This window comes from Microtus ochrogaster, linkage group LG1 (assembly GCF_000317375.1).
Source record: "Microtus ochrogaster isolate Prairie Vole_2 linkage group LG1, MicOch1.0, whole genome shotgun sequence".
In the NCBI taxonomy this organism is placed as follows: Eukaryota; Metazoa; Chordata; class Mammalia; order Rodentia; family Cricetidae; genus Microtus; species Microtus ochrogaster.
Genome location: NC_022027.1, coordinates 52,910,970 through 52,936,258, shown reverse-complemented (window position 1 = coordinate 52,936,258; position 25,289 = coordinate 52,910,970). Strand labels below are relative to the sequence as shown.

Below are 25,289 nucleotides of genomic sequence, written 5' to 3'. Positions count from 1 at the left end.
CCCGAGTTCCTCTGGTAAAACCCATGCAGAAATGAAGATGGGCTATCATAGCCACTATGCCCATGGATGGCAAGAAAGCAGAGATGATGCAGACCCTGGTGAAGTAGTGATTAGGGTTGGAGAAGCTACGTGACGGCCTTCTGGACTGACTGGCACATGTGTCTTATTCCCACGCCTCAATCTGATCTCACTGTGTGAAGTTCTTAGTGGAGCATTTCCTGAGGCTTTCTGTGCCTGAACTAATGGCATATTCTTGTGGTTCATCGTCCGTTCATCCCAGGGTCATTGGCTCTCTGGGTAGTTCCTGCATGTGTGGTGCACACTGCCTTTTGCTGCTTGTTAGGAAAAGCAGAAGTCAGTCGCACAGGCCCCTTTGTTTTCTGTGGGCTTCTATCCCCAGCTGGACAACACCAATGCTTTTTATTCACGATGCCTCCTTGTGTCCTGCTTCATAATATTCCCTGTACATTTTGCCTGATGTGGCAGGCATGTAATTTCCAGAATTCTCTCTAGACTGCCTGGAAATTCTTTGCGCTGTATATATTCTGTGCACAATGTGGAACTCTTAGTCATCTGAACAGAGATACAGGATCCTAAAGGAATCCCTTCTTGCTCAGCCTCTAACTCCAGTGTTTCATTCCACACACACACACACACACACACACACACACACACACACACACACACACACACACTGCGCACATGTGTGCACACACATGTGCTCATACACACTCATTTATTCAAGGGCCAGCATAATTACAAGTCAAGTTCTACACAGACAAAACCTTGTAAGGTTTAAGCCTCAAAATTAAACGAGGGACTTTTTCAGTCTGGATACTGTGTGCAGAACGCAATATAATCAACCCCTCAGTTTAACCCAACACAGTGAGCTTCCCGTGCAGTCACAAGTTGGCATTAGAGGTACTGTGAAAGTATCTGCAAGAAGCACAAGAGAAGAACCTATGGCTCCCTTGAAATTAAGAAACAATAATGTTGTACCCATCATTATGGGATGTCAGACAGGATCATGAGCGAGACCGAAGTCACCCAGCAGCAACTTTAAGCAGCAGGTGGCTCTAAACTGCCCTGCTCTAGCAGGGCTCTGCTCCTGTCACAGTTGATCAAGATGCAGAGAAGTCCATCCTAGGACCACACCAAACTTCTATTTGCAAAAGCTTCTTTTTTAAAATGTATTTTTTTAATTACCTGTCAAAAATGGTGCTGCCTTTGGCAGTGGAACCTGAATCTAGGTAAAGTCTTTTAATGTACGCCTACACAGGTGCGACCACTGAGTTCTCCACAGAAATGAAAAGACACTTTCACCTCCAGCAAAGTCCTGGACTGGGCAGAATCACAGCTTGCTCTGATTTAATTCTCCTGGTTTAACGGCTGTGAGGCAGAGAACAACATTACAGCCTGAACTATCAAGTGTGCTACTCTCTCCCCCAAAGCCATCTGTGGAGTGATTTGACCCCTAGCAGGAAGGCATGTGGAGGTGGGACTCTGGAAAGGTCCTTAGGGGAAGTGACAAAGTCATGAGGATGTACCTCTCGTCTTCCAGGTCTTATAAGAAGAGACCCTCAGGAGGGATGCCACTTCCTCCCTACTGGGATGTGCTGAGGGGATGAGGAAGATCTGCATGATGGCGTAGCAAGAAGGTTCCAGCTGCAGTCTAGGGAGATAGCTATCCCTTGAGGTCAGCTATGCTGTATGACTGATCATGGACTTCAACTCCCCAAACTGTGAAAAATAAGCTTTATTGTTTAAGCTATTATTGTTCATGCATAGCTAACAGCTATAATGTTTTCCTCCTATGTCTAAGATTACATATGTAGGCATATGTAGCATAGTTTCTTCCTTGCAATGTTATTCACATAAAGGACTGATAATCTCATGCACAATTACTTCAGTCTACCTCACACATACTTAAACATACAACACACACACAGACACACACTCTAACACACAAACTCACACATACAAGCTCTTTCATACAAACTCATACACCCTCTTGCACACACATACAAAAAAGAAATCTTTAAAGAAAAAAGTGTTCAAATTATTGATGATTGTTATACCAAGAACAAAAGTAAAAAAAATATGATAATAAAAGAAGCTAGATGTAAGAGAATATCGAGCTATGTGAAACTTTCAGAAGAGAAAAACTATATAGAGACAGAAATTTAACTAGCTGTTGTTCTGGGAAGGAACCAGGGTGGGGCAGGAGAAAACAGGAAATGGGCACAGGAGATATTGCTAAAGTGATAGAATATCCTGATATATGATGAGGTAAATTTATTAAACTCATTTAGTTTTATCTTTAAAATAGGTTTAACTTCATGACATAGACAACTGAATAAATTTACTTTAGAGACATGATGCCACTGTACAAAGTTTCATGCAAAAAATTAGGATCGGAGTTATGAAACATTAAACACATGCTTTCAAGTACAAACCCCAGTGGGTGCTCTATTTCTCCTTGTAGGAACTGCCACCGCGACTTTTAAAAAAGAAACGACTTCTGCTGATTTAAAACACTGAAGGGAGTCTGGGTAACTGCTTGTCTCTGCCTTGTGTAGATATGAGTATATGATGTTTTCTTATCACATAACCAGTCAACTACCATTATCCATATTGTGGTTCCACCAACAGTGGTCCCAGCTAGTTTGCCATAATGGCTGTAATAAATGCCTGCTACCAGCCAAGGATTCACTCTCATTACGGTTTTGGTTCTCTGGATTTTCTTGAGGGTGGGGATGCAAGTGCTTTGCCACCGACTATCCCCACTTCTGTGTTGTTTTGAAATAAACGAACAGAGCAATTCTGTGAGGTTTGCTTTTGTTTTACATGGGGAAACTAGATGCTTTGCGAAGCCAGTAGGCAGTCCTGAGCATTATCATTGTAGGCAGTGCCCATAGACTTTAGTGCCTGGCTACCTGTAGGCAAAGCCTGGACTCTTCTCTCCTATACCATGCTCTTATAAGTAGGCGAACATGCACAGATAAGTACACCAAAGGCTAAAGAGGTTATTTAGTCATTTATTAATTTATAGCCCTGTTGGAAATTAGCAGAGCAAGCCCAATTCTGCAAAAATGAATCCAAAGGAAAGTGAAGGTCTTGCTCCCACCATAGGCAGCAGGGTCTCTAAGTACACAGCAGCGAGAACATAGAACAAAGAAACAGGCCTGATGAGTAGTTACAGCCTGAGCCACATTCAACCTTTGGTAAGTATCCATTCCTGTGTTTCCCACAGAGGGCAGTTCTCCCAAAAGTCTACTCATTTTTCAGTCCTTGTTATGCTAAGGGGGATTCATGGAACCCCTGTGTGATAGGAGCAATGTTCAAACTGCAGAGTGACCTGATCTTTTCCCCAGGGTATGGGCTCTTCCAAGTAATGTCACCTGTCATGGGAAAAGTCACTGACATCAGCTTGCCTTGAAGAACAATAGTTTTTTGTTGTTCTCTCTCCTTTTGATCATATCAAAGAGGAAGATTCACCCTGCAGTTCTTCCCCATCTCCTTATTTATCAACTAAACAGATACGCATAGGGGTTAAGTCTTTGGAGCAGGCTGGTTTGTTGACAGGATTCTGTTGTCAGTGCACCAGCTTCACATCCCTGCAAGTGGCACTGTGTTACAATGAGAAACAAAAACAAAACAAAGATGCAAAAATACCCACTCAAAAAGTTTGTATAAAATCCATAACGTTTAAAGAAAAGTAACATTATTCTCAGTAGATGTGCTATGTGGGTATAGTGTTGGTGGGGCTGGTCTGGCTCAGTGGTTAGAAGCACTTGCTGCTCTTCCATAGGACCTAGGTTTGGCTCCCAGGGCCCATATTGGGCAGCAAACAACTGTTTGGAAATCCATCTCCAGGTTTCCATGCCCTTTTCTGGCTTCCCCAGGCATCTGCATACACATGACAGACATACACATAATTCAAAATTAAAAAGAGAATAAACCCTAAAATCATCATGGTATGAAAATAGCGAATGTTTAGAAATTCCTAGAGTTGATGCTAATAAAATCTTGCCACACCCTTGTACCTATCCACGGTGTGACATAAAATGGCACAAGAGATAGGAATGCTAAGAGTTACCATAGCTAAGCAGGTAGACGTAGAGGGCTGGTCTGTCTGGACTCAGAGAGCTGGTGCTATTCAGCACTGAGACAGGCAGTCAGTCTCCCATCTACACAACCGCGACTAGCCTTAGGCCAGCTACCAGGGAGTTCTTTCCTCCTCAACCCTTCCGATGTGGGACTCCAGCACATTTCGTTAGCCATCGGCCCTCCAGGTGCAGCTGCCTACTCTACTTCTCCCATCCAAGCCCATCCTTAGATGTCTGGGTCACACTAGGATGCAAAAGCTTCCTAACTGTGGGTTTTGCTTGAACTGCAGTGTTTGAATCTTCACTGGGTCAAGGAAAACATGTGCATAATGTCCCTTTCATGCTATCCCCCAAATCCAGGCCCTCCAGAGGATGGGTAATTCTGTGTTTTTCACATCAGCTCTGCACTTCATGAAATAACTAATCTTTCACACCCAGTCAGAAACAGTATACAGTTCCTGACGACGTTATTTCCCCAGGTCCTTCTAGACCAACCGAGACACTTTGTGACCTAAGACATCCCCGCACATGCACACACTGCTGCAGCCTGGCTTCCAGCTAGCACTTACCAAGTTACGGTTTTAGGACTACACAGCTAAAAAGCAAACCACCTGAAGATGCATTTAAAGCACAGACTACTAGGTACCTCCTAATGTTTAGACTAGAAGAATGGATCTAAATATTTACCTGCAAATTATTCTCATGAAAAGTGACACCTGGGAGCTGCGTTCCCATCTGCAGTGCTCCCTGCTTTGAAGACGTCATGTTATAACTCAGATCAATAAAGCCAAGAGCTCTCTATTTCTTTCCAGAAAATTCAGCACTGTTCTTCTAATTTCATAATTTAAAAAAAAAAACAACTCTGCTGAGGTATAGTCTGTTATTTTTTTATTTAACAATTATTTTTGAGAATGAATGGGAGATAAGAAGGAAAGGTGAAGGAATTATGAACACAGTAGATGTCTGGAGTACTCAGGACATTTGCTGCTTTGCGGGCCCCTTGGACAGAAGGAATGATGTCCTCAGCTGCACACAACCTTTGCCCTGTCTTGAGCAGTGCTGTGAGTTTGCAGCTTTGTCACTGCTGAGCAGCTAATGGTAGGGCAGTGACCCCGGCCCTGCCAAACTCTTGACCCCACCCTGACAGCTGACACCATCTGGAGAGCTTTGCAAACAACAAAAGGTTTCCTAATTGGATTTTACACCTCCCTTATTCTCCTTGCTTTTAAGTGGTAGGGGAGTTTAATACAAAATGTGACGCGTTGGTTTGTTTTCATTCTTAAGGAGCAAGAGGAGAACAAGAATGTTTGGAAACTATGACAGCTATGTGTTTGTTTGCTGTTTTCAACTGCTGAGAGAGACTCACAAACTACAGGTCAGGGAGAAGAGCTTTTCTCACAGAACTTCACTCTTTCAAAGAGGCTGGAGGGGTATGTCACCATGACCAGACCACAAAGTCGCATGCTTTCCTTCACAAGGCTCACGTGCCATGTTGCAGAAAAAAGTTTCAAAAATCCATGACTCTAATACCATGTAAATCTAAATCCTGACAAACCCTATCTATAAATCTAGATGTCACCTGAAATTGTATGCTATAGGTACCAGGAGGCTACTGAGCTTATTGAACTTTGAAATACATGTCTCCCCTTTATTCCCCTATATTCTAAATCTTATATAAAATATAAGTATAACTTTAATAATATTTAAATTAAAATTATGACATTTCATGGTGTCAATTTTTTTAATGTTTTAACTGTCATTAGAAAAGATACTACAAAAATCAAATGTCAGGACTTTACAGGAGATCATTACTGACTAGAGATTATTGGTGAAGAAGAACTTTCCAGAGCCTCTTTCCAGTTTTTAGCAAATACACCCTGACTGGTCAAGATGACAACTAAATCCTATTGACTGTTAAAAGCAGCCATGATTAGAACACACAGGAAAAGATGGTTATTCATTTAGCTTTTTAATATTAATTTTAATTTAATATCCTACACTAACGGTGAATCTCGGTTGACTGAATCTGAGAGCACCTGAAGCCCCCACTGCTTGCTCTCCTGTGAAGGATTTTCTCAGTCAGATTGTTTGAAGCCAGAAGAGCCACACCGGAATCTGAGAGACTTCTGGTGGAAGTCCAGATAAAGCAAGACAAAAGAAGGAAACTTTGATTTTTGCCTGCTTGCCGTTAGCCTTGCGGGGAGAACCATCTACTCTGTGGCTGCAGCCTTCTTTTACTGATCTTAGAAGCAACTTTGGATTCCCATGCAGACTGGAATCCTCCAAGCATTCAGTGCCAGACTGAACTGCTGAGTCAACCAGCCTCAAGGACTGAGCGACTACAAGATTCTCAGTTCCTCCAGTGTGACCACGCCACTGCTGAACAACCCAGACCTCATCCTGTATGCCAGTCTAATAAATCCCTTTCATATATATTCATTATATTAATTTTGTTCCTTTAGAGGACCATGACTAACACATGAGTTTCTATGGCTTTCATTACATTCCCTTATTTGTTGAATTATGAGATGGGCTTTCCAACACAAGCCTGTATATAAGCCACACCCCCTTGTCCTATTACCTCTAGGGGAAAAACTCATCTAGATTAACTTTGAATAACACACATTCCCAAACAATTCTCTCCAGCTCTTAATGCAGTCTGTTAAGACTTCTGTATGTAAAATACCAAACCTAACTGGTTAACTCAAAATATAGATGGAATAGAATACTCTACTTGTTGGAGTGTTGTGTTCTGGAAAATACCTCCCCCCATCTGTCTTAGTTAGGACTTTTACTGCTGTGTATGGCCACAGAATCTCTTATAAAGGAAAACATTTGATTGAGGCTAGCTTATAGTTTCAGAGGTTTAGTCCATTGTCATCATAATGGGACGTGGAAGTGTGTAGGCAGATACAGTGCTGTAGCTGTATCTGAGAGTTCTGCATCTTGTGCAGGCAACAGGAAGTGGTCTGAGACACTGCGCATAGCTTGAGTGTAAACAAAACCTCAAAATCCACCTCCACAGTGACATACTTCTTCCAGCAAGGCCATACCTATGCCAAAAGAAAACCCACACACTTCCTAATAGTGTCATTCCCGACGAACTTATGGTGGCAAATTCCATTCAAACGACCAACCACACCATCTTCTTGGCACTTGTGGATTTTTGTCCCCCCAACAAAGCAGCTCACAGTCATGTTTGGCCACAGACATGCTGCTGCTGCTACTTCCTGTTCAGCTCACTGATCCAGGAATTCCTCCCCCTTTCTAAAATCAGCTGCATTCATAACTTTCCACATGAAGGAATCAGCATATTCTCATCACTGGGTCCAAGTATTTACTGTGCACTGATCATCTTCCACCACTACAGACGAGAACTCCAGAAGAGAGTGGACCTGACTTCCCATTTCACCTAAGAACAGTGTCGGACAGAAGTCCCTCCAGAGTTACTTGGTAATAGATGAATGTTTCATATTGTCTTCCAAGGTAACTGTGGATAATTGATCCCATCTCTATATTTCTATCCCACAGTTTCTATTAAAAGATATTCATTTTTTCTATTCTTTTAATCTGAATATATAGGACTTGATTTGCCTTTGCCTAATAATATTCAGGGGATATTATTCTGTCAAGTTGTAAGCTGTGTCCTTGTGGTTTCCACAAGACTTAAGCTGCCATGAAAAGAATCCCAGTACTCAATAAAGTGTGAAACCCCAAGGATAGATATAAGACTTCAAAGAGCAGACCTGCCACTCAACCAGCCATCAGGGATTGTGGCCAGACCTTCTTAGGCATCTGACTTTATTTATTAAAGCTCTTATTGATGGGGAAAGCTTGTTAGCCAAATCCCAGTTAAGGTGTGGCTTTCTGGAGCCCGAGAAAACCTGGGGCATGGACCAGGTGCTCACTCTCTCTGTGTGATTCCCGTAGGGCACAGCTGAGCTTGGACTTCTCGTTCCTGTTTCATGAGTTTTACCCTTATAATAAATAAAAATATAATTGTTTTATCCTTTAGCTAGCCTAGTTATTTCCCCAATAGAGCTAATTTTTATAGTTGGCACCCAACGGGAGGCTAGAGTGTCCAGTGACTCTGACCAGCAGTGGTCAGGCTCCATGCCATGAAATTCATTTTCGGCATAGAATTCCTAGCCATGAGTAGCCACTACTGGCTGACTTCTGGGTCTAAGGGGGGTGGAGAGATGCGGGAAGTGGAGGCAGAAAAGAGGAGCTCGCGCCTAGTGCTGCCACCACCACTGTGGGTAATGGCTGAGGAGCTTGCGCCCAGTACCACCACCACCACTGCAGGCAAAACAGTCAGAGACATTTTGGAGAGCACATAATCTGTGATTTACACTAAATAAGTGTTTTTAATTTAAGCATCTCTTTCAGTATTTGATGCTAAATTCAGATTTAAACCATCCATGTGACTACAAGCACACAGCGACACCTACTGGCAGATAACAGTTATTGCACCTATTCCCACTAACTCAACCACAGGTAAGATTTAAAATAAAAAATATAAATTGTAAATTTATAATTTAAAAGGAAAAGTGATGAAAAATTTAACAATTCAGAAATTCACTAGCTTTTTTACTTATACTATATATGATGTCATGCAAGGTTTATATGATTTCCCTCCTATAGCTTATATTTGATTATAGGGATTAGTTTTGTTCTCCAAATTTTCTTCTTAAAAACATGGTTTAATAATAGGGCAAAGAATAAGGCACTTAAAAAATACAGTTTTTGCAGGCTGACAATGATCAATTAAAAGGAAAATTCAAAACTCTGGAAAAGGATACAAACAATTTGACTAACAAAACCCAGTCAAATGAGGTACTTTTAGAAATGGTACAGTTTTTACAGACTGATAGTAATCTACTAAAAGGAAAATTCAACACTCTGGAGAAGGATACAGCCAATTTGACAAACCAAACCCAGTCAATGAGAGAGGGTGCTGAGACATTGTCTGAGAGAATTCATACTGTTGAACGTATTAACTGAACTCTGTCAAAGGGGTGTGATAGAGTGACTGATAGAATGTCTCTCCAGGAAAGTAATATGCATGCTATAAAAATTATGTTCAAGGATGAGGCATTATCTTTACTAGACAGACTTTACACCTTGGAATCCTCAATGAGGGCATTAGAGCAGAACACTGGACAGGAGATCCAGACTTTACAAAGGCAGTGCACTTTATCATGACATTCTGGCAGAACTCCAAATAAGAACTTAAAAAAAAAAATAACCTATCGGCTTCTCAGAAGTTGTTTGCAATTTTACTAGAAAGTAACCTTGAAACTTAACCATCACTTTACTTTTGCAGGATCCCATAAAGAGATCATCACCCCCATGACAGCTGGAAGCAATTCTAGAGGACGATGCCCCTCTCCCAAAAAAGTTTGTCATCACGGTTGGGAACACCATTTAGGGGTTGTTGATTATTACTTGTATCTGGTAGAGGGTTGGGGTGGAAACTATGTAGGTTCAAAAAGAAAAGGGGGATCATAATAGTGTGTAATAGAGTGAACACTTGTGAGCTATTATTTATGGATAATTTACATTGGTATAGTTTTTATATATTAATACAAGTTCAAATTATATTTGTTATTTTTGTTTACATTATTTGTATACCTATGCAAAGTTATTCTGTCAGATTGTATACATGCATGTTTCTACCTCTGTTTAGGACATTTTATATATTGATACAACTTTTAGGATATATTTTCATATTGCATTATATATTATTCTTACCTCTGATCAAGACACTTATACATTGTTTACTTTTTGAGGTCATTGTTCTCATTTGCTGCACATTTGCTTACAGATTATTTAATATTCTGACATGAAGTTTTGGTCTTTAAGTTATACAGATATTAAATATTATAGGTCAATAGTTGTTCATGTTTATTATACATATAGTCAGGTTAATTAGGTTCTTTAGATACATAGAGATTATATTCTGCTTAGATAGGTAATCTTCAACCATTTTAAGGATCTATAGAATATGACATTTAAATAACTTAGGGTTCTGTTGACAAAAGGCATGATTGTTCCTAACAGCACCGATCTATTCCCCAGAGAATGTTGAGCACCAAAGACACACCACTTGAAGCATGTTTTATTCTTGGCAAACCTGGCCTTTGGGCAAGTAACTGCCCATGCATTGATCACTGACAAAATGTCTGGACAGGACAAGCAGGATACAAGAAAAAAACTGTCAAATCTTGCTAAGACAGGGTAAGACAGTTCTGGAAAATTCCCTGCCTCTGAAAATGGTCTGTCAGTTACACTAGGCCTTAGCCAAAGTTGGTTACTTCAACACTGCAAATGAGACATGGTAATTCTAAATCACATTATGCTAATAAATAATATTAGCTATAATATCATGGCGATATTATTTTCTAGAATATGCCATAATCTTACCAGCAGGTATGTGTAAAGCCCTTAGAAAAATATTTGAAAAGGATATGAAATTCATTATTTTCTTATGAAGTCCAGTGCAGAGGAAGGTGCTTTTTCCATCACATAACAGCCTACTACATCAGATTCCTCGCAATTCAGTGCTAAAAATGTACACTTCCTCCAGCTGAACTTCAATCTTTGTGGTGTGGCTATGACTCTCTATATAACTGCTCCTCATCTTCCGAGGAGAGAGGAAGACACAGACTTCTTAGACATAGCATATGGACACTCTTGAAATCTGTCCTCTGATGCTAGTTTTGAAATCATTTATTTATCTTTACACTTAATATTTCTCTCTCAAGGGACACATGTAACATTTTATAAGTTAGGGGCTGGAGAGATGGCTCAGTGGTTAAGAGTACTGACTGCTCTTCCAGAGGACCAGGGTTCAATACCCAGCACCCACATGGCAGCTCACAACTGTCTGAAGATCCAGTTGCAGGGGATCTGACACCTTCACACCAATGCACATAAAATAAAGTTAAATAAACCATAAAATATTAAAAAAACATTTTATAAGTTATCTATAAAACCTTTGTGAAAAGGAAGGGTTTCAATCAAATTTGTTTTCCCATTTGCCACTATGTACTATTTTGGGGAATTGAAGACACATGCCTCCAAACACTCTGTCTTGTTATTTGGAGGCCATGGAAACTTTGGATGGTAGGGTCTAGAGTGAAATCTTCTTATCAATGGAGTGTGCCCTTGAAAGGGACTGGGGAACTTGGCCCGCCCTTCTCTCCCTCTTGTGTGTCAGCCGTGAGATGGACAGCTGTGCCCTGCCCTGCCCTCCCCATCACCACACGCGTCTTATCTCAGGATTATGAGGCATCATTCCATCCCAGACTGACACCTCCAAAGTGAGAGCACCACACCAGCCTTCTTTTGAGGTGTGTTATCTCCGACATTGTTGTAGCAACAGAAACTTAATGAAGTGTGTTAATATGAAATTAGTAGTTTTTCCAATTTTTAAGGTCTGCATAATATATTTGTTCCAAGTGAACCATTATTTCATTCATCATCTGTTGGGAAGAATAGATTTACTATTGTAAAAATCAATGATAAACAATTTTCTATTTAAGGTTTTCTTCACGTATATACTTCACCTCTAGGGATAAACCCGTTTAAAGGGGGCACTTAAGAGCATATCCTGTTTTTTCAGAGTACCAGGGTTTGGTTTCTAGCATCCATGATGGGTGGCTCATAACTGCCCGTACCTCCAACTAGAGGCCATCTTACATGCATGCTCTTTTGAACTTCACGTGTGCCCAAACTCACATCCGTATATTCTCTTACACAGATACACATGCCTACACATAATTAAAAATACATCTTTAAAAGAATGATCGTTGTTTTGAAGATCATAGTAAGTAAGTTCAGTTATTTTAGGAGGCCTATGGCATAGCACATGGCTGTGGGACTGGGCAGGACAGAAGCTTCCGTCAACACCATACTGAAGCACACTGTGGTTGATACTGGAGTTGATGCCTTGTCCACACTGTCAGCTCTGTGATCATCATTAGACCTTTGCTGGCAGGACAGTAAAGGCTGTTGAGTGCTGCAGTGAGCATGGCTTGTCTTCTCAGTGAGAACACCCTCTCGGTGATCTGCCCCTCCCCATAGGTGTTAATGTCTTGTCTTTCTGTCCCCTGGAGCTGTGTCCCCTGTAGCACTGGTGTGAGGCTGTGAGGTGATTACAGAAGGTACTAGTGGGGAAATTCCATCTTCACATATGTATGACTAAATGAGCATGTTTCAGCTTTCAGAATGTAAAAGTTTCTGCCGTATAATGCAAATGATATTAAGATAAAAGATTATTTTTCCATTAAATGTTAAAGTAAAATATGGAGATCATTTACAAAATATCAACAACGAAGGAATATTAAGGATACTTAATAGTTTCTTGTCTGGAAGCTTTACTATTCATCAAATTTTACAATTCTTCTTCTGACTTACCAAATATATTGCAGACTAAGACATAGCTATACATCCTTAAATATGATATTATCACTGAAATTATATTCCTAACATCTCTATATATACTTATCACTTTTTGAAACATCCCTTAACTGAAAGAAAAAAAAAACTTTTAAAAAGACATACAACAGACTTGTCCTCCCAAAACAGAAGTTCAATACAGTTTGAATTCTAGGATGGAGGTCAAGCGTGAGTAACACTGTTGCAGGTGAAGCAAAGTGAATGTCAGGGAACAACACTGGATGTTCCACAATTTTTCCTTTGTTACTTGGAAAAATGAATTCAAAATCGTGCTGTCAAATTTAATACTTTACTCTCCTCATATCTGCCACATCAGTCGCTAGACACTCAGCCAGGACATCCCTTTGTCCAGTCCGAATGTCTCTTGAGGGATGGTGACCTGTCTGACGTACCTGTCAAAGGCGGGCTTCTCTCCACAGTCGAATGCATCCTGAAGCTCCTTGACAAGGTTGGCCTGGCCCGGCAGTCGGAAGAGGCCCTCTTCCTTCAGGCCCCGCTGTCGGATGAAGTCCACACACTGCTCCACCAGCATGGGCGCCAGCCGGTTCCCATATCTCTTCTCGTATCGGACGGTGTCTTCCAGTTTCTGTCCAAAAATACCTGGAGAAAGAAGAGATGGAAGTAAACCCAAGATTCCTATTTTCCTCTCACTCACTGCTGTCTTCCTTTCAAATCCACTGTAAAGGACACAGGTTGGAACAGTCACAAGTATCTGAGGTTTGCTATTTCTCATTGGTATACAACCAAGTTCACTGCATACACTTGTCCAGTGGACCGGGTTTCCCTCTGCCAACCCTTCTGGGGGGTATTCTATGCTTAGATAAAATAGGAAACTGACAACTCATATGAGTTTCCTGAAAGGAGAAGGAAGAAAAGTAAATGCTATGTGCTAAGATTGTGCAAGTCCCCGGAGGAGTGGGAGAATATTCAGCAGCTATTAAGTCGGGGATTCAATAACAACAGATGGTCTGCTCCCATCTGTTATATAACGCATTTATTTACAGACTCACAATTGCAGAATCATCACATTCCAAACAATAAAACATCTTACTACTAGAGTATTAGCCTGGCTGGAAATGGTACCAATACACAAACGAATTCTTTAACTTGTGCCACATCTAACACAAATGGAGTTCACATGCTGATTTTATGAAAGAAGAATCAGAAGTGGCATTTTTCAGTGGCAGTGGGCATGGCAGCCCTTCATGACAGAGTGACGCAGCTTCCTTTGTTGTGTGTAGAATGAGCAGTTCCTGGATAATGGTGTGGCAAACACTGTTCAATAATTCAGCAACCACTCGCGCTCCTCTTTTCTCTTGGCATTTCAACTTTAGAAGCCAGGAAATAAACACGTCTCCCATTTCTCTTGCAGCAAGGCGGCCACATCTTATACCACAGCCTGAGAAGAAGTGAGAAGCACCTGTGGATAGCTGGTTTTCTGGGTGAGAAGGGCTCTAGATAGACTCATCAAAGAACTAACTCCTTCCTGCTTTTGCCTTTTCTAATGAGTTAGGAGTGGAGAAGAATCAGGTACAGCTATTAAAAGGAAGGCAACAGCCCCTGGGTAGCAGTGGTAACTGGTGTTGGCCATGAGAAGCAATGAATTACAACATTCACAGGATTAAGAATTACCAAAAATAACTAATGAACTGGAGAACCAGGATTTGCTTGTTAGATGTGAATTTTTAAAAATTAATATTAAACTGATACAAAAATGTAAAGGTATTCATATTTATAGGGTACCATGTGATGGTTTAATACATGCACATATTATTCAATGTTTAAACAAAATGTGTGGATTTTCTCAAACAGTTGGGGTTGAAAACATGAAATCCTTTCTTCTGGGTTCCTTCTTTTTGTTTGTTTGTTTGTTTATTTATTTATTCATTTCATAGGATTTCTCTGTGGAGCCCTGGTTGACCCAGAACTCACTCTGTACACCAGGGTGACCTTGAACTCAGAGTTCCACCTGCCTCTGCCTCTGGAGTGTTGGGATTAAGGCATGCACCACTACCACCTGTCTGATTCTTTTCTTTTTTTCTAGGTGACTGTCACCTACACTCAGCGGCATACCAGACATCTTGCTTCTATCCAGCAATAACACAGTATAATTCACCAGCCTCTCTGTTGCTTGTTCCTTCCAAGTCTTTTTAACCTCTGGTATCCACCACTGTATTCTTGACATCTGAGAGACCAACAATTTTGGATTCTGTACATGAATGATCTCATATAATACTGGACTTCCTGTGTTGTTTTGTTTCATTTAACATAATTGTTTCCAGTTCCATCCACCGTTTTGTGAAAAGCAAGATTTCATGTTGTGTGGCTAAACACTAGTCCTTTCTGCTTGTACTTCTGTTTTTTATTAACTAGTTGATAGACACTGGTGGTTTTACTATAGTTAAGGGACTACAATATACATGGGCATACTAATATTTCTTCAACATGCTTATTTCTGTTGGATAGACCGATACATTGTATGGTGGCTTTATTTTTAACTTTTCGAGAAACCCCTTGACTATCAGAATAACTGCACTAGATTTTAGCTACACTTTCCTGCCATTTTGATCAGAACTTTTGTGGATTTTTGATACAATTGTTTTTACTGGAGTGAAGTGATTATAGTTTCGCTTTGCATTTCCTGATGATAAATGATATTGAGCCTTTTCATGGATACCTACTGGTATTTAGTCCTTGTTTCTTTTAAGAAGTATCTATAAATGTTTAGACCCCATCAGAAATATACTTAGTTTGCAATGCAGTTTTCTGTGTGTGCACTTGTGTATCCCTTTTTCAAATGCACCCTATACAAATATTATCTCCTATTCTGCTCTCTTGTCCTGTCACTCTAGTCTTTTCTATAGAAAACTTTTATAGCTTGATGCCACTGCTCTTTTCTATTCTCTGGTTTTGTTCTTTTTGCTTTAAACATCTTAAGCAGAGAAAATTAATATTTTCAAGCCAATGACCTTAAGTGTTTCCTTGTATTTTTTTCTTACACCTTATTCATTACAGGCAGGGTCTCTCGGTCAAGCTCAGAGCTCACCAATATTGCTGGCCTTGCTGCCATCATGCTCTGGAATCATCTTTCTCTGTTTTTTGAGGCTGGAATCACAGATGGGCTCCATGCCTATCCAGCATTTATATGAGTTTCTGGGGATCTGAACTCTGGTCCTTGTGCTTGTACAGCAAGCTTGTTAACCATCTCTCAGGCCCCTGAGTATATGACTTTAAGTTAATAATTATTATTTCACTTAAAAAAATGCTGAACCTAACCCCAGCCAGTACTTTCCTCCAGATAGTTTTTAAATATGAGAAAAACAAGTCTGCATTTGTTCAAAGTGACATTAAATCTTTAGCCCCACATTTTCTATAAGTTGCAACAAAGCAAACTTTTAACCCATTGGTGCGATTCCTTTGGAGCTATTCTAGGTTTGCAGACTACTCTTGAGCAAACGTATGGTCTTTATTTCCCTGTGGGCTTCTTTGAAAACAAACGTTAAGTTTGATGCTTTGATGGTATTTTGTCAAAATTCAGAAAATAGTCTTTCACGGCACTGCTAGGTGATTTAAACACCAAGTGTCAATATTGAAGAGTAAACTTTGTGTCTGCAGTTTTACTCTAGACATTAGATACATCTTGATACATGCACAACAAAGGCTTTCTCTCCTAATCTGGAGACACTTCAGGAAAGCTGTTCCCATTCACCTCCCAAGTGCACTACAAGTGTGAACTACTCTCTCAGGATGGAGTTTCACTCAACAATAGAATAAAACCATGTCTTCAAGCTCTCACAACTTCTTTTCTCACTGGTTCAGGAGATGCTACCGGGAGATCTGGTCTACCTTTGACTTCTTTGAGCATGGAGGCTTGTCTTTACATTAAAATAAGATTCTCTTTACAAAGCATAGCAAGAAACATTTATTATATATCATATACTAAGTCCTTGATGTATATTCTTTAATTTCCATGAGATATTTAGAACTACTACATTCCCTATTCATGTGCGGGGAAATGGGCTCAGAGAGATTCAATAATTTGTTCAGGTCAGAGCTCCAATGACAAAGTGGAAGTGACCTCCTGTTCAGATCATCCTCTGTAGAACTTTCTGCTATCCACAAGTGTCGGCCATCCTCCCCTTTAACCACACTTGTCATGCGCCTCCATTTTCAGAAAACTTAGTCTTAGACGTAAGCATAATTTCTAGGTCAGGCGTTTTACCAGGGATTTATCTACATTCTTCCATCTCACCTCACAGCGCCCAGGAGGCAGGCACCACCTCCACTGCCGTTTTACGGATGCCTTACCAAAGAATTTGCCGAAAGCTGACCAAGCCAGCCAACGGTGAAGTCTAATTTCTCACAGCTGAGGGATCTCAGAGTCACATGGGCTCCTTTTCTTATAGAGTACTTAGGGTGGATAACTGCCGAAAAGAAGGTGGGAAAGAAGCCCTCGATTTCCAACTCTCCAGTATCACTCTGTCTCACCACACTAAGGGGAAAGGGGCTCAGAATACTGAGAATAAAAAAGTGAGGTGAGAAAATAGAACAAAAAGAAAAAAATAGAGAAAGGCCTCTGACATAGACTTTAGTGAGGATTTCATTTCTGTTGCAAGAAATATATACACATGGCAATAAGCCCTGTAAAGAGATGACGTGTGTAGACACGCCCATCTTGCAAAGAAGGGTAAAGATTGCCAATAGAAACAGACACCTCACCTACAGTTCTGAAACAGAGTTGAACCCACCTTCTTTGGATTCCTGTGGTAGGTACGAGCTACCTCCTACATAAGAAAGAGCTTGCTAAGAGAAATCACTGGGAAAATCATAATAATAATAATAATAATAATAAATCACTGTCTGATTTAAAATCTCCTTTGGGAAACCAGCGCAATTCCAAACATTAAAATTAACAAGGAAGAATCAAGTTCATGTGTGTCCTAGCAGCATGGGAAAGGACACATTAATTAGGAGGTTATTAGCAAGAATATTCTCTGTGTATGAGTCATCTAAAGAGCCTCCGGGATGGACATTTTAGAGTCCCAGTGAAGGTTCACTCCCCAATAACACTGCCTTTGTTCATCTGGGTGACATTGTTGTGCTCAGCTGACTCCCTGGAAGGACACTGACGGCCCCATAAAGCTTCTCCCAGGACCAGACTCTTCACTGGACTGAAAAAGCCAATCACACACAATTGACCTCATTCTACATGAAGATGTGTCATCTGTGCTCTGCTACACCCTCCTGCACACGGGCTTATACTCCTAGGAGTGAGGGGCAGCTACCCACAGAGAGAGTGTGATCAGATAAATATATTCAAATTTAACCCCTCCTAAACATAAGTAAACCTGAACTGACTCTCCGTGTTCTGCAGCTGCCCATTTTCCCCCTTGATTCCTACCTTGGCCTAAGAAGCTCCTTGCCACCCTTTATCCACTTATTCACCCATTGCCATTTGCCAGCTGACCCCGTTGCTGTATGGAGCCCACATTTTCCTACAGTTACTAACACTTTCCAAGTTGCCAAATCTTGGTCATCTTCATTTGGTTCACTTTCTGCCTCTGTACCCAAGAAGTCCCTGCATCCTATTCACTCCCTGTCTGGAATTTCCTCAAAATGTGACTTCAAATAACACTAATTACAGGTAGCTCCCTAGATAAGGCACAATGTATCTCTCCATGACACCTTTCAGCATGACACCCTGCCATGGTCAAGTTATAGTTTAGCTGATGCTTAGTTTCTTCTTTGATTATTTAGCTGCTTATCCATACTAGACTAGTCCCTTAGTCAATGAAAAAAAAATTGTGCTTCTCAATAGCAAAGTTAATAAATTAACGAGACAAGTTATTTATGATTATTTATTTTGATTTTATGAATATTAAGTGCACATAGCATCAAATATATCTTTTCAATGTTTACAAACTCTTCTATATGCATATGCTTGTTGTGCACAGTAGAGGGGGAGAAGTCAGCAAGTGTTTGATGGTGGCACACAGGCAGGGACTGAACTAGTCTCAGCTGCAGACACTTCAAGGTTCATACAAACTCAGTATTCCTCATCGGAAATTTGTGGACCATAATGGTTCTGATTTCAGATATTTTTAAATTTGAGGCTATCTGCAAACATAATGAGATACTTTAGCAATGGGCCCAAGGTTAAAGAGAGTTCACCAATGTCTCCATACATCTATACACATAAACTAGCTATATTTTAGGTAGTGTTTTAAATAATTCTGTGCTTGAGAGAGTTTCATGGTATTGAAGCTTCTACAGTGGAATCGTGTTGCCACTAGAAGATCTCAGATTTTGGATTTTCAAATTTGTATTGCTCAGCATATCCATCAGCGTCCCCATGACATCCGCTGCTTCAGATTCCTGGAGTATAAGGTCAACGCGGAAGAGACGGATGAGACTAAAGTCCTGCACAAACATTTGCAGAATGGACTATGCATGCATGAAACCAAAACATGTCATCTTCCCAGTTAAACAAAACAAATGGATAACTCCACAAAATGAAATGAGATGTGCTGCCAATTTCTATAAAAAAGCCATAAAGATAGAACAGTCCTTGTTTTCGAGTGAAACAAACACATTAAACTTCCTAATTGTTGCTCCAGGTCTTTGCTATTGGCTATTGTAGAGTTTCTGTCCCATCTGGTCACCAGATCATATGCTCAGCAAAGAGGAAAATTTTTTTTTTTGTGGTTCCTCTGCTAACTCAAGCTCTGCTAGCAGACAAATCCTGCTCTCGCTGGGGCTGTGAAAGCTTTCAATAAACATTCACGCTTCCTAAATGGATAAGACAAAATAAAAGATGGCTATTTTAGCTCAGAACAAGGAAAGCCGGCCAAGGCTTACTTCTGTCTCTCACCAGCGTCCTAGTTCAAAAAAAAATTCTCGCAAGAGTGCTAAATCTAAGAGATAAGATTCATAGCAGTGAGCAGTCAGTGAGTGCAATCACCTGGTCAGAAGAAGGAAAGGAAGAGGAAATAAAGACTTGGAAAAATGAGGAAAGTATTCAGGATGAGAAGCCTGACACAGTGGTCCCGGCCTCAGAAGAGAACAGCAATTATAGACAGCATCATTTACATCCAGGAATCAAGCCAGAAGACTGGCATGTGCTTCAAGGATGTTCTTCACCAGAATCTTTCTTCTATAGCCAAAAGACACCAGGTGGCCTGTCTCAGGCCCCATGTTTAATAAAGAAGCCTATGTAGGTTACAGATAAAGGTCCGTGTGACTCTGAAGGTCTTTCTTCCTCTCTCTTTTATTAATTCAGCTCAGGTGTTTTTCACAAGTGAGCTGCACGTTCCCTTAGGATCATCGAGGGAAAAACTCAGTCTCATGTAGGTTAAGTCATTCTCTGCTCTCCAGATGAGCTGGGAAGTCAACCTTTATTCCCAAGCAGCTGAGGCTCCATATAACACTTGCTACAGTACTTATCCCAGGTTGGCATTCATTATTCCATTTTCCCTAGGGAGTCTGCAAGATCCTAACTTGAAGCATGCAGTCTGTCTTTCTTACATCCGCAGCATCGCTTGCTGGGGACTCCAAAAAATACCACTCATTTACAGACAATACAAGTTAAAACTATATGTGTCTGGACAATGGTATTTGGATGGGACAAATCAACTTCCAAAAACATGATTATAACGTAAACAACATTCATTTTCTGAAGATAATTTTGGCTGTATCTGCAAACATATGAAGTCATTGTATTTTAACTCAAATTGCTTACAGACTAACAGGAGAATGCAGAAAGCACTGTAATGCTCTAAGTGTTTATAAATACCAGGCTATATACAGCCACTCAGCTCACATACATATTGAATATTAACTGATAGACCTATCACCTCACTGTGGATGGAAATAAAGCGACCAGTGTGTACTACATTTGTGCTGCTTAAGGAGTATGTACACACACACATATAAAGATACAGTTTCCAAGAAGAAGCTCGTATAAAACACAAGGCTGAATAGCAAGAAGTGTGAAGTGAGAGCCATCCATGTCTTGAACAAAGAGGAAGTTTGAACGCAGGAAGAGCACCATGGTGGAGGACACAAAATGAAAAGGCAAGAGGAGGTGTCAAGTATGTGTTTAGTAGGAAGAACACATACTAACAACTAACATGGGTTAGCCTGGGAAGCTGGGGGGGCTATCTCTGGGTAACCAGTGGAACTGGTTAGACTGTGTTGATGATTATGTAAAGTAGGCATTACTCCTGTGGGCAGTAGGACATAGAAGCTCTGGGTGGTGGAACAAGGCTTGAGAGCACAATGAAGGAATAGGGATCAGGCAGTGCTTTATGGAACAGACTTTGATGTAGGAATCTGTGAAGGGTGTGACAGACGGGGAGGCCATGGCTGTCCTTGTGAAGAAAGAGCATTGCAGACCCAAGCAAGAAAAGTGCAGAGGCCTAAGATGGGGCTTGAGGGAGCCCAGAGCAAACCCCAGAGGTTCTAAGTGTTTATCTATAATGTGCCACATTCTATGAATAGCCGCTGGGCAACTAGTAACTTATCTCCAAGAAAGGGACACCTTTGACTAAATTAAGGTTAAACTTAGAAGTTAAAATTTTACCTTAGTTTTTAATTGCAGAGAAAATAGTTCTTAATATGAAGTCATGATGAAATATCAAAGTTTAAAAATGAACGGGTTAAAACTACACTATAGTTTTCTTTTGCCAACATACAAATTCCGAATACCACAATCCCCCACTTCCCGACTAGTAGATGTTAGGTTTGTGAAAACCCGAAGAGGGAACATTTTCAGTGACCTAAATTAGTTCTTGAAAAAAAGAAAGGGAGATGAAAGGGCAGTGAAGGCCGGAGCAGGTCTGAAGAAAAGCCCTCTGAGAAGTGGCTGGGCTGCACAGCTCAGGGCTGGCACCTACAAAGGTCCCCCACTCTACCCTTCGTTCTGGCAGTCGTTCTAAAGCTGCTGAGATCCAGTGAGTCTCTCTTTCTTATGGTCTACCCACGATAACAGTTAAAAATTTATTTGTGGATCAGGAAAACAGCCGTCTCAATGCTTTTGCCTCCCCTGGGTGCTTTCTTAGCTTCACACACTCCGCTTGTTTCTTTGGGGAAATGACAAGTGGGTGTGCGGGCAGCCCAGAAAGCGGGATCCACCGTGGGAAACAGGTGAGCACAAACAGTCAGTAAAGCACAAAGCCAAACTTTCCTTAAGGTGACACAGTTTGGAGTCCGGGATTGAGAGGGAAGTAATTCTTCTTAGCATCAAAATTTCAGTAAAGATGTGCAGTCCCTACACCCCAGGCTATAATGCAGGGGTGACAGATTAGTGCAGCACGCTAGCCTGGCAACAGTGCAGCAGCAACAGTGCAGCTACAGCAGCTGAGGACCTTCCTCTATGAGCCCCAGTGTAGAACTGCAGTTATGCGGACAAGGAATCGGGCAGGGAGGGGCTACATGCTCCCTCCTTGCTTCTAACAGAATGCAGAACACAGCACTGTGGAAGGGCACTATCTCTCGGTCCTTGACTCAAATATTGAACATTCCCTAGACCAGGAAGACTTCCTAAAGAAAAGACAGCTGTAGAAACATAGTATCAGGACGTTCCTCCTTCTGCCTGTGCCAGCCTGTGGGGGACTTTCTCCTCGGAGGCTGCCTTTCCCTTTGTATTTAAGGAAACATAGAAGAAGGCGCAAACACACAGCAGGCTTGCAGGCATTCCCACACAACCTACAGTCTACACATCCAGGAGGAGGGGAGGAAGAAAGGGTGAAAACTGCCTTGCTTTGTTTGAGACACATAAACAGTACTCCAAATATCTCCAATTACTTTCAAAGAGCTGAGAAGCTATAACCCAAGGGGCATGGCCTTTGAATATTAGCTCTTGAGCCTCTCTCAGTTTCTGTATGTGTCAATTTCTCTATCAGTGATGCAGCTGGGCAGTAGCCATGAGATGCTCACAGATATTTAACTTGAGAGCTAACATTATGTGTTTCTCATTTAATATCTTATGGGTGAACTTGGAACACGAGCAAACACCTTGCTGATAGCATGTAACCATGGTCATTGCTCAAAGAGAAAGACCCAAAAGGAGTAAGTATTTCACTTTTACTAAGTTCCCTCTGTATTTAATTTTCATATTTCCTCATTTTTGGGTGACTGCTATGTAGGGGATTATAACAAAGATGTGGCCGACCCCAAAACAGGAACGTAATGGTCCTACATCTCATTCAGCTCCGCGGCTGACTGAATCAGTGGTGGTACATTTACAATCGCTTACTTTCCATTGGACATCTTCCTCCACTCTATTGCTCTCAAATTAAGGCAAACAAAATTTTAAAAAATACACATCAACTTTTTTTCTGAGAACATTTATTTCACTAGCACCTGAAAACAATACAATTCAGAAATGCATTAGTTTGTATTGTTGATTATAGTTAATTATAACTGCATTTGCCCTTTTCCAATAATATATGTGGAAAGTCAAGGTGATTCCAATTTCTAGCCAATGGGAGTCACCACAGAGAACCTGATGGTCCAGACTTTCTCAGCATGCTAGTGAGGCTGCACACGGAGTCATTTGGAAATCCAAAGGGGTAGGACTCAGAACGTTTTGCAAGGGACCCCTTTCCAGTGATCAGAACGAGAATGCTGGGTTTAGATGTGGGAGAGGCCCAGGAGAACTCTGCCCCCTCTCTTCAGATTTGCTCTGTTCCCTCTCTGTTAAGGTGATCCTTACAGGACCACTGTGTTTAAGCCCCACCTACCCTTCACAGACAGCAACACACAGATCTATAGGAGCCTTGAACAATCAACCCAGGCAAGCAATGTCTTACCCAGCGCTAAGCCCTCCGTTTCCAATGCCCCTCCCCGCCCCGCGCCCCGCCTGATCCTCACAGACCTGAAAGCTGGCGCTAAGAGACGGACATTCAGACATGATTTAGAAGGACATTAGGATACCGTCTACCGACCTTTCCGGAAACTAAAGCACCGTTTGATTCTTCTGTATGTTGTTTTGGGGATGAAAGGAGTTGATGCACCTGAGGGGCGTCCCCCCGAATTTCGGTCTTCAGGCATCATACAGGCCCCAGGTTGGGAAATCAGCTCAGGCTTCCTTAAACCCTGCCTCTCTGTGGAAGCCCACAGGCACTCCTCTCATGCTTGCTTAGGTGTCAAGTCTCAAGTGCTGGTCCCTAGTACTCCCGGGTGGGTTTTGATCGTCCAAGTCCTGAGTTAAGGTAACCTCTCATTTACTCCTTTTTGGTAAGAAATGAAACAAAATACGCCACTTCTTTTTCTTTTGCCCAATTCGGGGGGTTTTGAGGATTTTTTTTGCTGTTGATGCTGTTTGTTTTTGTTTTTTTAAGTTTCTGCAGACATTCCAAAATGTCACAGAAAAAGAATCGCAGCAAGCAAGCTGCGACTACCGTCACACGGCAGGCAGGAATTGTTTCGTTTTGTTTATTAAGAACTGTCTTCTCAGCTGGACAGAAAGTCCTCTGCAAAGGTCAGCCCTGTGCATAGGGGAAGAGGAACAATGACAAAAGGCCCCTCGGGAGTACTTCAGGACAGTCCCAGCTGGCTCCTTTCATCTGAGGGAAAAGGGAAGAAATCCTTGGCACCTTCTCCAGAACGCATTCCAGTGCACGACAATTCCTTGCAGAGGACTCCCCAGTTCCTTTTATGGTACCCCTCAGCCTTTGATGCTCTCTGCAGGCGTCTCCCTTTCCCCTTCTGTCTTCCAGCTCCCCATGGAGTCGCCACGTCAGAAGAGTCCGGTGCCCATTCTAGGAGTCTCCTTGGCTGTTCCGAGGCGGCTTTGCAGGGAGCTCTCCTCCCCCCTCCTGCTCCGGTTCCCTTTTCTCAATGAGAGCTGGGCGGGAGCTGGCAGGGCTGCTGCTGCCGAGTCACAGCTGTGGCCGCTGCCGCCTCCAGTGCCCGCTGGTCAGACTAAGCAGGTGCAGTCGCATCATGAGGGGAGGGAGGGAGAGAGGATGCCTTGCGCCCCGTGAAACCTTTTAATTTTTTTTTTGACTCTGCAGTGACCTCACAACTGTTGCCTGACTCAGCACCTTCTCTGCTGCCTGGCTCAACCCTCACACAAAACAGTAGTGGGGGGTTTCTGCGTGCTCACTCACACTTACTCTCTTCCCACACGAGATTTATACGTTTCCTCATTCAGACCCTGTGTAGTTCAATCTGTTTGCGGATGCTATAGCAAAACGCATATCCTTAAGTCACATTACATATCGATACATTTTGTGTGTTTATAAAAGTTAGTTTTGGTGGCCATGAGCCTGCAGGTACAACCGCAAAAAACAAACCAACTCATGCAAGATGAAATGCAGCCACTTCCAGAGTTCGGTCTGAGCAGCAGCTCCTGCAAGCTGTTGCCCCTCACCAGTGTCCTCCCCTGCTTTCAGTCCTGGTCACTGAATAATTTACTCTCTGGGTTAATCATTCATCCACTGGCTGCTCCCTAAGCAGACCTGGAATGCTGGTGCTTTAACCCTAGCTGACCCCACGGCCTCTCATTCCTCCTCAGTCCCTCAGCAGAGCTTCCCCTACCTCTGAGTTGTATGAGAAAGGTAGCCTCCAGAGCAGCATCACTGCCCAGTGTGCCTTTGCCCATCTGTGACACAGCCAGGGAGGTGAAGTGTGTGTGTGTGTGTGTGTGTTCACTCTAGGTGACTGGAAGCCACAAAGCAGACTAAGTACTCCCTTGAAAGTCTTATTGGTCCC

The 25,289-nt window shown here is 41.8% G+C and overlaps 1 protein-coding gene across 4 annotated transcripts in view; it reads right to left on the bottom strand.

The window, feature by feature from the left end:
* The window catches only part of Arhgap24 (Rho GTPase activating protein 24), a 418,579-nt gene that overhangs the window by 20,987 nt on the left and 372,303 nt on the right, over positions 1-25,289 (bottom strand). For 3 of the 4 annotated variants that reach the window (XM_026785338.1, XM_026785337.1, XM_013350910.2), the window contains one exon: positions 12,965-13,172. In XM_026785338.1, coding sequence (XP_026641139.1) covers positions 12,965-13,172 — 208 coding nt within the window. Of the gene's footprint in view, positions 1-12,964; positions 13,173-23,518; positions 24,462-25,289 lie in introns of those variants that run through there. The other variant, XM_005359572.2, reaches the window with a different exon arrangement.